This window comes from Nerophis lumbriciformis, linkage group LG11 (genome assembly GCF_033978685.3).
Source record: "Nerophis lumbriciformis linkage group LG11, RoL_Nlum_v2.1, whole genome shotgun sequence".
In the NCBI taxonomy this organism is placed as follows: Eukaryota; Metazoa; Chordata; class Actinopteri; order Syngnathiformes; family Syngnathidae; genus Nerophis; species Nerophis lumbriciformis.
Genome location: NC_084558.2, coordinates 54,553,328 through 54,567,213, shown reverse-complemented (window position 1 = coordinate 54,567,213; position 13,886 = coordinate 54,553,328). Strand labels below are relative to the sequence as shown.

Genomic DNA, 13,886 nt, shown 5'->3' with positions numbered 1-13,886 from the left:
AGATGTAGCGACCGACTGTAGTTACTGACAGTGGTTTTCTCAAGTGTTTTTTTTTTTATGTGGCTTTTTTGATGCAGTACCGCCTGAGGGACTCAAGGTGCGTAATATCATGTTAAACAATTTGCTCAGGCATTTGTTGACAAAGTTGGTGACCCTCGCCCCGTCCTTGTTTGTGAATGACTGAGCATTTCATGGAAACTACTTTTATTCCCAATCATGGCACCCACCTGTTCCCAATTAGCCTGTTCACCTGTGGGATGTTCCAAATAAGTCTTTGATGAGCATTCCTCAACTTCCTCACTCTTTTTTTTGCCACTTGTGCCAGCTTTTTTGAAACATGTCGCAGGCATCAAATTCCAAATGAGCTAATATTTGCAAACAATAACAAAGTTTGTCAGTGCGAACATGAAATATCTTGTCTTTGCAGTCTATTCAATTGAATATAAGTTGAAAAGGATTTGTTGTATTCTCTTTTTATTTACCATTTACACGACCTGACAACTTCACTGCTTTTGGGCTTTGTACATTTTCCGGCGAATGATGTCATCCACCTTGTCAAAATCTGCCCAAACTTGTCCACATTTTTTTGTGCTACATTTGTGCAGCTAATTTATTACGGTGTTTGTTACTAACGTTTTATTATTTATTAATTAATAAATTTAATTTATTTAATAATTACAATAATACATTATTAATAATTTAATAATGTATTTATTACTACGTTTTATTATTATTACCCCTTTGTGCTAATCAAATCAATAAAAAAACAGCCTATCACAAGCGACAAAACAAATTATATTTTTAATAAATAAAAACAAAAAAAACTTTCAGGCCTAAATCAGACTAAAAATCTCCCTTGCTTGCAAATTGTCCTCCATGGGGCAGTTCGCATTCAATGCCCTGTGAGTTCTGCCTAGCAACAAGTGATCACAGCATGCCATTGGTCGGCATAGCGAATAGCAAGATTGCGCGAGTTTTGGCTCTGTTGAGTCACAGTTCATAATTGGCGCGGTTTTAAAATAATAATAATAATAATAGATTTTATTTGTAAAAGCACTTTACTTTGAGCCAACAACCTCAAAGTGCTACAGTGTATTTAATAAACAACAAGTAAAATAAATTGTTGAAAATAAAAATAAAAACTAGAACAGCCTTATAGCTAGAACTAGCACACATATATCTAAAAAAAAAAGGCTTTTTTAAGAAGAGGGGGTTTCAAGCCTTTTGTAAAAGCATTTACAGTCTGTGGTGCCCTCAGGTGGTCAGGGAGAGCGTTCCACAGACTGGAAGCGGCGGAGTTGGGAGCTTTTTCCTCTGAGGTTAGCCGGAATCATTGCAGTGATTGAGAGGTAGGTCTTTACAAAAGGAAAAGGCTTAAGTGAAACCTAAGAAGTCGACGAAGAATAGTGAGTGATTGCTTTAACAGGGGCCAGATGTATTAAGTACTCCCACACACACACACCTGTATCGCGATGCCATTCTCCCAGGTGGCCTCGTACTTGCTTCCATTCAGGAAGTGGAGCACCCCTGTGCCGTGGAACATCCCGTCTTTCATCTCCCCGATGTACTTGGTCTGCGAGGGGAAGGTGTACTCCCCTTCTCCCTCCATCCTGAGGATTGAACAAATCCCACTTTGACGTGTGCATCATTGTTGTGATAGCCTTTACTCGCCTGCGATTTAGCGTCGTCCCCTTGTAACTGCTTCCTGTCAGCTCCATTTTGAGTCTTGAGTTGTAACCCCGCTGGTCAGCAAGTAGACGCCTGGCAATAAAAACAGCAACAAATACTTTTAAGTCAGCATGGTTAAACACAAACCTCTTTTTTGATGAACATGTTGAAAAATGTGTCAATGCATTTGTTGAAACTACTGAAATGTGCGTGAAGACAAAAATAAGAACATTACACCAAAAAATTGCATATGCAATTTTGGGAGAAATTGCGTGTGAAATGCTGAAACGAGCAGGTCGGACTTAAATGCTATCGTTAGCATGCTAACAGTTAGAATTTGTCATGTACCAAGTCATATGACTATAAAGAGTATGCAAGTAAAATTAGCTAAAAATAAAAAGTTGTTAGTATGTTGAATCAAGTACCAAGTTACACAGCAGAGGTGTTTGGCTGCAAAATTGGCCAAAAATGTAAACTTGCTAATGTTAATATGCTAACAGTTAGCATGTGTCAAGTACCATGTTATGACTCTGAGGTGTTTGGCTGCAAAATTGGCACAAAAAAAAAGTTAGCATGCCAATGTTAATATGCTACAATGCTAACGTAAACATGCTAACAGTTAGCGAGTGTCGAGTAACCGTTGGCGAAAAAGTTGGAATGCTAGAATGTTGACGTTAGTATGTTAACAGTTATCATGTGTCAAGTACCAAGTCGTATAACTCTTAAGTGTTTGGCTGAAAATTGGGGGAAAAAAGTTAGCATGCTACAATGCTAATGCAAACATGCTAATAGTTAGCGTGTGTCAAGTATCCTGTTATATGACTCTGAGGTGTTTGGCTGCAAAACTGGCTAAAAAAAGTTAGCATGCTAATGTTAATATGCTACAATGCTAACATTAACATGCTAACAGTTAGCATGTGTCAAGTACCATGTTATGACTCTGAGGTGTTTGGCGGCAAAATTGGCAACAAAAAAAAGTTAGCATGCTAATGTTAATATGCTACAATGCTAACATAAACATGCTAACAGTTAGCATGTGTCAAGTACAATGTTGTATGTATCTTAGGTGTTCGGCTGTAATGTTGGCTAAACAAAGTTAGCATGCTAATGTTATTATGCTACAATGCTAACGTAAACATGCAAACCGTTAGCATGTGTCGAGTAACGTGTTATATGACTCTGACGTGTTTGGCTGTAACGTTGGCGAAAAAGTTAGAATGCTGGAATGTTAACGTTAGCATGTTTACAGTTAACAGTTAACATGTGTCAAGTACCAAGTCGTATGACTCTAAAGTGTTTGGCTGAAAATTGGAAAAAAAGTTAGCATGCTAATGTTAATATGCTACAATACTTAAAGCGAACATGCTAAAAGTTAGCATGTGTCAAGTACCCTGTTATATGACTCTGAGATGTTTGGCTGCAAAACTGGCTAAAAAGGTTAGCATGCTAATGTTAATATGCTACAATGCTAACATTAAAATGCTAACAGTTAGCATGTGTCAAGTACCATGTTATGACTCTGGGGTGTTTGGCTGCAAAATTGGCCCCCAAAAAAGTTAGCATGCTAATGTTTATATGGTATAATGTTAACATTAAAATGCTAACAGTTAGCATGTGTCAAGTACAATGTTATACGACTCTGAATTGTTTGGCTGTAACGTTGGCGAAAAATGTTAGCATGCTAGAATGTTAACATTAGCATGCTAACAGTTAACATGGTTCAAGCGCCAAGTCATATAACGCTGGGGTGTTTGGCTGACGATTGACTAAAAAAGTTAGCATACTAATGTTGGCGTGCTGGCATGCTAACATTAACATGCTAAAAGTTAGCATGGGTCTAGTACCTGGTTACATGACTCTGAGGTGTTTGGCTGCAAAATTGGCTAACAAAGTTAGCATGCTAATGTCAATATGCTACAGTGCTAACATTAACATGCTAAAAGTTAGCATGTGTCAAGTACCATGGTATATGACTGACGTGTTTGGCTGTAACGTTGGCGAAAAAAGTTAGCATGTTAGAATGTTAACATTAGCATGCTAAAAGTTAACATGTAAAATTGGCTAAAAAAGTTAGCATGCTGATGTTAATATGGTACAATGTTAATGCTAAAATGCTAACAGTTAGCATGTGTCAAGTACAATGTTATACGTCTCTGAAGTGTTTGGCTGTAACTTTGGCGAAAAATGTTAGCATGCTAGAATGTTAACATTAGCAGTTAACATGGTTCAAGCGCCAAGTCACATAACGCTGGGGTGTTTGGCTGACAATTGGCTAAAAAATTTAGCATACTAATTTTGTTTTGCTAACATTAACATGCTAAGAGTTAGCATGTGTCTAGTACCAGGGTACATGACTCGGAGGTGTTTGGCTGCAAAATCGGCTAAAAAATTTAGCATGCTAATGTCAATATGCTACAGCGCGAACGTAAACATGCTAAAAGTTAGCATGTGTCAAGTACCTGACATGTTTGGCTGTAACGTTGGTGAAAAAAGTTAGCATGTTAGAATGTTAACATTAGCATGCTAACAGTTAACATGGTTCAAGCGCCAAGTCATATAACGCTGGGTGTTTGGCTGACAATTGGCTAAAAAAGTTGGCGTACTAATTTTGGCGTACTAGCATGCTAACATTAACATGCTAAGAGTTAGCATGTGTCTAGTACCAGGTTACATGACTCGGAGGTGTTTGGCTGCAAAATCGGCTAAAAAAATTTAGCATGCTAATTTCAATATGCTACAGCGCTAACGTAAACATGCTAAAAGTTAGCATGTTTGGCTGTAACGTTGGTGAAAAAAGTTAGCATGTTAGAATGTTAACATTAGCATGCTAAAAGTTAACATGTGTCAAGTACCATAGAATTCTTAGGTGGCTAAAAAAGTTAGCATGCTAATGTTGGCCTGAATTTAACGTTTTTAAGAATAAAAATGACTAAATGAACTGTAAATATATGCTACAGTAGTAGCGGCCACTAGATGAGGCTAAACCAATCAGAGCGCACAGTTCAGTATTGTGGCCTCTGATTGGTTCAGGCAGCATCCACTTCCGCCTATTTTCCCTGTTGTTGGGACAAAATTGCCCCCAAACCCTAGGTTTTTGATTGATTGTTTGATTGAAACTTTTATTAGTAGATTGCAGTGAAGTACATATTCCGTACAATTGACCACTAAATGGTAACACCCGAATAAGTTTTTCAACTTGTTTCAGTCGGGGTCCACTTAAATTGATACAATTCAGTAGAATTCATTTGATATGTTTTCTCGGAAAGTTTGAAGTTTGTCAGTGTTATATACCTGTATCTGTATAAAGTCGGAAGCCGTGGGCACTAAGAAAACACAAAGACAACAAATTAATATAAACAAATGAGCTGTCTTCTGATGTTATTCGTCACTGAGCATTACTTACCTCCAAAAAGCAGCATTCAATTGTGTACAGTTACCATGGCAACGCGGCAACCGACGCGAAACGACACGATTTAGCCAACTTGTGTTAAAGACACACATCATTTAGTCACTTTGTGTGTGATAACTAAAAAAAAAAAAAAAAAAAAAAATCTGAACGTATAAACTATTTATACTTTACCCTACAACTAGTGCGCATGCGGGTTCTGTTGATTGGGTCGCTTGCTTCTGACGTCATCAGCACGAGATGACGTCGGAAGATGATGACTCGTTGACAGCCAACGGAGGAAAGCGTCAAATTTAAATGATGAATAATGTGGATGGACAAGTTATTGTTTTTAAATTTAGTTCAACGTTATGTAACCTATTTTTATGGACTTGCCTCTTTGTGATGTTAAGTTCCTGTTATAAGCTGTTGTACAGTATATGCCTTCAGCTCTTATTTTGAAGGCGCTAAGAGCGGAAGTGGTGACACATTGTGGTGGAGCGGGGTTTTGAAAACAAACAAACAAACAAACAGGAACTTAACATCACAAAGAGGCAAGTCCATAAAAATAGGTTACAGTTGTTTAAAAAAAAAAAAAAAAAAAAAGAGTAAAACGCCTACATTTTGGATAAACAGCCGTCTACTCGGGACCGGAAGTCACTGACATTTGGCGCATGCGCAAACGGATCGGGCCGTGTTTGAACTGACCTTCTTCTCTGCCTCGTCGCCCCTCGACGAGAAGACCTTCAAAGTTTATCTGGCGTTTTCCGTCTGTTTGTGTGTTGTTTACACACACATGCAGCAATGCCATCAACGCCCGAGGTCCCCGCCTTCCAGGAGCTGAATGTGGACGAGGTGAGCTGATATTTGCATGGGAAATTAGCGGGGACGGCTAGCTCGCGAGTTAGCTGTGAGGCTAACAGGATAATAGTGTGAGAGTCCAGTCCATAGTGGATCTAACATAATAGTGTGAGAGTCCAGTCCATAGTGGATCTAACATAATAGTGAGAGTCCAGTCCATAGTGGATCTAACATAATAGTGAGAGTCCAGTCCATAGTGGATCTAACATAATAGTGTGAGAGTCCAGTCCATAGTGGATCTAACATAATAGTGTGAGAGTCCAGTCCATAGTGGATCTAACATAATAGTGAGAGTCCAGTCCATAGTGGATCTAACATAATCGTGTGAGAGTCCAGTCCATAGTGGATCTAACATAATAGTGAGAGTCCAGTCCATAGTGGATCTAACATAATAGTGAGAGTCCAGTCCATAGTGGATCTAACATAATGGTGTGAGAGTCCAGTCCATAGTGGATCTAACATAATAGTGTGAGAGTCCAGTCCATAGTGGATCTAACATAATAGTGAGAGTCCAGTCCATAGTGGATCTAACATAATAGTGTGAGAGTCCAGTCCATAGTGGATCTAACATAATAGTGTGAGAGTCCAGTCCATAGTCAATCAATCAATCAATCAATGTTTATTTATATAGCCCTAAATCACAAGTGTCTCAAAGGGCTGCACAAGCCACAACGACATCCTCGGTATAGCCCACATAGTGGATCTAACATAATAGTGAGAGTCCAGTCCATAGTGGATCTAACATAATAGTGTGAGAGTCCAGTCCATAGTGGATCTAACATAATAGTGTGAGAGTCCAGTCCATAGTGGATCTAACATAATAGTGTGAGAGTCCAGTCCATAGTGGATCTAACATAATAGTGTAAGAGTCCAGTCCATAGTGGATCTAACATAATAGTGTGAGAGTCCAGTCCATAGTGGATCTAACATAATAGTGTGAGAGTCCAGTCCATAGTGGATCTAACATAATAGTGAGAGTCCAGTCCATAGTGGATCTAACATAATAGAGTGAGAGTCCAGTCCATAGTGGATCTAACATAATAGTGAGAGTCCAGTCCATAGTGGATCTAACATAATAGTGAGAGTCCAGTCCATAGTGGATCTAACATAATAGTGTGAAAGTCCAGTCCATAGTGGATCTAACATAATAGTGAGAGTCCAGTCCATAGTGGATCTAACATAATAGTGTGAGAGTCCAGTCCATAGTGGATCTAACATAATAGTGAGAGTCCAGTCCATAGTGGATCTAACATAATAGTGAGAGTCCAGTCCATAGTGGATCTAACATAATGGTGTGAGAGTCCAGTCCATAGTGGATCTAACATAATAGTGAGAGTCCAGTCCATAGTGGATCTAACATAATAGTGAGAGTCCAGTCCATAGTGGATCTAACATAATAGTGTGAGAGTCCAGTCCATAGTGGATCTAACATAATAGTGTGAGAGTCCAGTCCATAGTGGATCCATACCTGCCAACTACTCCGGCTTTCCCGTAATTAATACGGTTTTCATCAACCTATTCCGGGTTACGGTTGCAGTGATAAAAAATACGGTTTTTCATTAATTAAATTTTTTTTTTTTTTTTAAGTTTTATCCACGAAATCCCGTAACAACAATGACAATCGACACTGCTTCCCGTAACTTCCTATCGAGCCATTCCGAATGCCATGTGCGAGGCTATTTATAGCACCGCTGCCAAGCACGAGGCACCAGTTGCCATTGTTTCCAAACGAGCGAACGATCATGGAATCGACCGGAGAAAAATCGCAAACGAGTCTTAAACCGAAAAGAAAACTGCAGTCATTCCGTGAAGAATATTCAAAAGCCTATCCGGGAATAATTATCCGTTCCAAAAAGGGTGAAAACTACGCGAATTGCACCTTGTGCAGACAAGATTTTTCGATCGGACACGGAGGAATTAGCCATGTAAAAGACCACGTTGGGACAAAAAAACACAAGTCTAATGCCGTTGCTAGCGATACAATTTGGATTTTAGCCACAAAAAGGTAATGACACCAATGTTATGTATTGGAATTGTTTAGTACTGTTATACTGTTAAAAGTGTTTATACTATTTATGCTTTCAAGTCCAAGTTGACGAAATGTTAAATGTTGACAGCATAACTACCAAAATACAGAAGTATGTCCTTAATATTTTTGCAGTGCTATTTCTGTTGAAAAGTTCAAATGATTACATTAGAGATGTGATGTGCCACTTTTCAAGTGTCTGATGGCTTCAATTCATTTTCATTCATTTTTCATATTTTGAATTCTTTTGAAAGGCTTACAAAAAAACTACATTTGAATTGTAATTCCATGCTATTGACAGGACTATTAATTTTAATGAAGTTAGCTTACCATGTTTACAGTATGATAATTGTGATAGAAATGTGAAGTTTAGGCACAGAATATTTTTTACAATTAAACAAGGCAGTAGATTATACAAGCTTGGACAGAAAGTTAATAATGACACCAATTTTTTTTTTAATGGAATTGTTTAGTACTGTTTTACCATTTGTTTACTGTAAAAAGTGTTTATACGTTCAATGAACAAATTGAAGTCTTGTGAAAGGTTGACAGGATAACTGGCATTAACTGTCAAAATAATTTCAAACTATTGAAGTTAGCTTACAGAATAAACATGTCAATCAACCCATATGATTTTTGCTGTAATATTTTTGTTTTGAAAAGTCACTGTGACTGATAGAAAAGTGATGGTTTTAGCAACATTTTAACCTGTCTGAATGCAATCAATCATTTTGCGTCGTTGTCCTGGACCTAACGGGGCCTGCGGCCCCTGGACCCTGGTTACTAGGTTTTTCTGATTTCAAAAGTTGGCAGGTATGTGGATCTAACATAATAGTGAGAGTCCAGTCCATAGTGGATCTAACATAATAGTGTGAGTCCAGTCCATAGTGGATCTAACATAATAGTGAGAGTCCAGTCCATAGTGGATCTAACATAATAGTGAGAGTCCAGTCCATAGTGGATCTAACATAATAGTGTGAGTCCAGTCCATAGTGGATCTAACATAATAGTGAGAGTCCAGTCCATAGTGGATCTAACATAATAGTGAGAGTCCAGTCCATAGTGGATCTAACATAATAGTGTGAGTCCAGTCCATAGTGGATCTAACATAATAGTGAGAGTCCAGTCCATAGTGGATCTAACATAATAGTGAGAGTCCAGTCCATAGTGGATCTAACATAATAGTGAGAGTCCAGTCCATAGTGGATCTAACATAATAGTGAGAGTCCAGTCCATAGTGGATCTAACATAATAGTGTGAGTCCAGTCCATAGTGGATCTAACATAATAGTGAGAGTCCAGTCCATAGTGGATCTAACATAATAGTGAGAGTCCAGTCCATAGTGGATCTAACATAATAGTGAGAGTCCAGTCCATAGTGGATCTAACATAATAGTGTGAGAGTCCAGTCCATAGTGGATCTAACATAATAGTGAGAGTCCAGTCCATAGTGGATCTAACATAATAGTGTGAGAGTCCAGTCCATAGTGGATCTAACATAATAGTGTGAGTCCAGTCCATAGTGGATCTAACATAATAGTGAGAGTCCAGTCCATAGTGGATCTAACATAATAGTGAGAGTCCAGTCCATAGTGGATCTAACATAATAGCGTGAGAGTCCAGTCCATAGTGGATCTAACATAATAGTGTGAGTCCAGTCCATAGTGGATCTAACATAATAGTGAGAGTCCAGTCCATAGTGGATCTAACATAATAGTGAGAGTCCAGTCCATAGTGGATCTAACATAATAGTGTGAGAGTCCAGTCCATAGTGGGGCCAGCAGGAGATCATCTTGAGTGGAGACAGGTCAGCAGCACAGAGACGTCCCCAACTGATGCACAGATGAGTGGTCCACCCTGGCTCCCGACTAGGGCTGCAACAACAAATTGATTCAAATCAATTATAAAAATAATTGTCGATTAATTTAGTTATCGATTCGTTGGATCTATGCTATGCACATGCGCAAATTTTTTTTTTTAATATAAACCTTTATTTATAAACTGCAACATTTACAAACAGCTGAGAAACAATAATCAAAATAAGTATGGTGCTAGTATGCTGTTTTTTTTTCAATAAAATACTGGAAAGGATAGAAATGTAGTTTGTCTCTTTTATCCGATTATTAATCGATTAATCAAAGTAATAATCGACAGATTAATCGATTATCAAATTAGTTGTTAATTGCAGCCCTAGATACATATAAGGGTCGGAATTGGGGGTTAAATCACCAAAAATGATTCCCGGGCGCGGCCACCGCTGCTGCCCACTGCTCCCCTCACCTCCTAGGAGGTGATCAAGGGTGATGGGTCAAATGCAGAGAATAATTTCGCCACACCTAGTGTGTGTGTGACAATCATTGGTACTTTAACTTTTTTAACTTTATATTGATATCGTTTTGTTGGCCCAGCCCTAATGACACCCCTAGTACAGGTGTACCTAAGGAAGTAGCTTATAGATTGTTGATGTTGTCTCCAGGTCAACGTGTCCTCGGCGGTGCTCAAAGCGGCGGCTCACCACTTTGGATCGCAGTGTGACAAGCCCAGCAAGGAGTTCATGCTCTGTCGCTGGGAGGAAAAGGACCCCCGCAAGTGTCTGGAAGAAGGGAGGAAAGTCACCGCGTGTGCGCTCAACTTCTTCAGGTACCACACTTACCTATGTTGACCTTCTTTCAGTGTCCAACTCAAGGCAGATCTGGGCCGCCACGTCATTGAATGTGGTCTTCCACATCATTAAATGTAGTCTGCAATATTATTTTTTTTGTGGCTTGTCACATCATTCATGTGGCCTGCCACGTCATTGAATGTGGTCTGCAACGTCATTTGTATCTGGCTTGTCACATGATTTTTAAGTGGCCCGCCACATCATTGAATGTAGTCTGCCACATCATTTAGGGTGGCTTAACGCTTCATTTGTATCTGGCTTGCCAAATCCTTTTTGTGTGGCCCGCCATGTCATTGACTGTAGTCTGCCACATCATTTAAAGTGGCTTGCCACATCATTTGTATGTGATTTGCCACATAATTTTTATGTGTCACGTCATCGAATGTGGCTTGCCACAGCGTTTGTATGTGGCCCATCACGTCATTGAATGTGGGCTGCAACACTGATTTTCTGAGACTTGTCACATCAGTCAATGTGGTCTGCCACGTCATTTTTAAAAATTGTTTGCCACGTCATTAAAAGTGGCCTGTCACATCATTGAATGTTGTCTGCCACGTCATTTAGGGTGGCTTAACACTTCATTTGTATCTGGCTTGCCAAATCTTTTTTGTGTGGCCCGCCATGTCATTGACTGTAGTCTGCCACATCATTTAAAGTGGCTTGCCACATCATTTGTATGTGATTTGCCACATAATTTTTATGTGTCACGTCATCGAATGTGGCTTGCCACAGCGTTTGTATGTGGCCCGCCACATCATTTAATGTGGTCTGCAACCTCTGTTAAGGTTGCTTGCCACATCATTTGTATGTAGCGTGCCACATCATTCAATGTGGCCCGCCACGTCATTGAACGTGGGCTGCAACACTGATTTTCTGAGACTTGTCACATCAGTCAATGTGGTCTGCCACGTCATTTTTAAAAATTGTCTGCCACGTCATTAAAAGTGGCCTGTCACATCATTGAATGTGGTTTTCGACATCATTTAGGGTGGCTTGTCACATTATTTTTGGGTGGCCCGCCTCGTCATTGAATGTAGTCTTCCACGTCATTTAAAGTGGCTTGCCACATCATTTGTATGTGATTTGCCACTACATTTGTATGTGTCACGTCATCGAATGTGGCTTGCCACATCATTTGTATGTGGCACGCCACGTCATTGAATGTGGTCTGCAACAGAGTTTAATGTGGCTTGCCACGTCATTTGTATGTGGCACGTCATTTAATGTGGTCTGCAACCTCTGTTAAGGTCATTTGTATGTAGCTTGCCACATCATTTGTATGTAGCGTGCCACATCATTCAATGTGGCCCGCCACGTCATTGAATGTGGGCTGCAACACTGATTTTCTGAGACTTGTCACATCAGTCAATGTGGTCTGCCACATCATTTTAAAAAATTGCCTGCCACATCATTAAAAGTGGCCTGTCACATCATTGAATGTGGTTTTCGACATCATTTAGGGTGGCATGTCACATTATTTTTGGGTGGCCCGCCTCGTCATTGAATGTAGTCTGCCACATCATTTAAAGTGGCTTGCCACATCATTTGTATGTGATTTGCCACTACATTTGTATGTGTCACGTCATCGAATGTGGCTTGCCACAGCGTTTGTATGTGGCACGCCACGTCATTTAATGTGGTCTGCAACCTCTGTTAAGGTTGCTTGCCACATCATTTGTATGTAGCGTGCCACATCATTCAATGTAGCGTGCCACATCATTCAATGTGGCCCGCCACGTCATTGAACGTGGGCTGCAACACTGATTTTATGAGACTTGTCACTTCAGTCAATGTGGTCTGCCACATCATTTTTTTTTAAATGTCTGCCACATCATTTAAATTGGTATGTCATGTCATTGAATGTGGTTTTCAACATTATTTAAGATGTCTTGTCACATGGTTTTTGCGTGGCTTGTCATGTCTTTCATGTGGCCATCTGAGCCCTAATTGCGATGTGGCCCTCATTAAAAACGAAGTGGCCTTCACTAAAAAGGAGTGTTCCTATCCCAGACCCCAACAGGTCCAGCTGACACAATTACTGTGGATGAGGTCATCTGAACAATACGTTCCTGGTTGCGGTTGTTGTGGTTATAGTTTGTGAACATGTCCATCACGGCGCTTCAGCTGGTGTGATTGTGGCTGTCAGGCAAATCAAGGGGAACTGCGCCGAGTCCTTCACCGAGTACTGGACCTGTCTGGACTATTCCGAATTAGCCGAGATGCGCCATTGTCGCAAGCAGCAGAACGCCTTCGACGGCTGCGTCCTCGACAAGCTGGACTGGGTGAGACCCAAGCTCGGAGAGCTGTCCAAGGTCAGTCTTTTGTTGTGCAACGCCCACTGTATGTATATTTATATTTATGTTCATATTTATATTTATATTTATTCATGCTGACTTGTTACAAGTACAATTTCAATGTGCATTTATTACACTAAATAATGAAGTCTATGGCAAGCAGAAAACAATCTTTGTGTATTCGTAACTATTTTCTATAAAATCTGCATTGAGGCTATAAAGTGTTTTACTTGATTACCGTATTTTCCGCACCATAAGGCGCCCTGGGTTAAAAGCTGCGCCTTCAATGAACGGCATATTTCAAAACTTTGTCCACCTATAAGCCGCCCGGTGTTGTAAGCCGCATCTAACTGCGCTAAAGGAATGTCAAAAAAACAGTCAGATAGGTCAGTCAAACTTTAATAATATATTAAAAACCAGCGTTCTAACAACTCTGTTCACTCCCAAAATGTACGCAAATGTGCAATCACAAACATACGTATATCAACATGGACAGAGCTGCGTGAAAAAAGCCACCCGGCCTCTTCGCGTAAACTTAAACTTACCTTAACCACTCGCTCATCTTTTCTTCATCCATCCCTTCGAGTTAGCTTTTATGATGACGCCGGCTGGAAAGGTCTCTTTTGGCAAGGTCTTCCTTTTGAATATCACCATGGGTGGAAGTTTCTGGCCATTAGCATGGCAAGCTAGAACCACAGTGAAGGATGACTTCTCATTCCCTGTGGTGCAAATATTCACCGTACGTGCTCCCGTTGTATCCACAGTGCGGTTCACAGGAATATCAGTTGCTGTGAAATACGGTAGTAATCCGTGTGCGGATGGAGAGATTGCGTCTTTTCATGAACCGGATCCTTGTCGCTTTGTAGGAGCCATTTTGTGGTCTTTACAGATGTAAACACACAAAGGAAATGAAACGTACGGTGATATCCGCGCGCTTTTTCTTCTTCTACGCGGGCGGGTGGTTGCTTACAGTAGAAGAAGAAGCGCTTCC

The 13,886-nt window shown here is 40.0% G+C and overlaps 2 protein-coding genes across 3 annotated transcripts in view; one reads left to right on the top strand and one right to left on the bottom strand.

The window, feature by feature from the left end:
• The window catches only part of morn5 (MORN repeat containing 5), a 60,177-nt gene extending 54,889 nt beyond the window's left edge, over window positions 1-5,288 (bottom strand). The window contains exons 1-5 of one of the 2 annotated variants that reach the window (XM_061966375.2): window positions 5,249-5,288; window positions 5,072-5,149; window positions 4,960-4,991; window positions 1,672-1,761; window positions 1,463-1,610 (exon numbers count right to left, since the gene is read on the bottom strand). In XM_061966375.2, the coding sequence (XP_061822359.1) occupies window positions 1,463-1,610; window positions 1,672-1,718 (195 nt within the window). In that variant the 5' untranslated portion in view covers window positions 1,719-1,761; window positions 4,960-4,991; window positions 5,072-5,149; window positions 5,249-5,288. Of the gene's footprint in view, window positions 1-1,462; window positions 1,611-1,671; window positions 1,762-4,959; window positions 4,992-5,071; window positions 5,207-5,248 lie in introns of those variants that run through there. The other variant, XR_009815844.2, reaches the window with a different exon arrangement.
• A 349-nt stretch (window positions 5,289-5,637) lies between these two features.
• Window positions 5,638-13,886, top strand: part of ndufa8 (NADH:ubiquinone oxidoreductase subunit A8) — an 11,483-nt gene continuing 3,234 nt past the window's right edge. Inside the window, exons 1-3 of the mRNA XM_061966376.1 lie at window positions 5,638-5,908; window positions 10,416-10,579; window positions 12,748-12,913. Of these exons, the coding sequence (XP_061822360.1) occupies window positions 5,858-5,908; window positions 10,416-10,579; window positions 12,748-12,913 (381 nt within the window). The 5' untranslated portion in view covers window positions 5,638-5,857. The remainder of the gene's footprint in view (window positions 5,909-10,415; window positions 10,580-12,747; window positions 12,914-13,886) is intronic.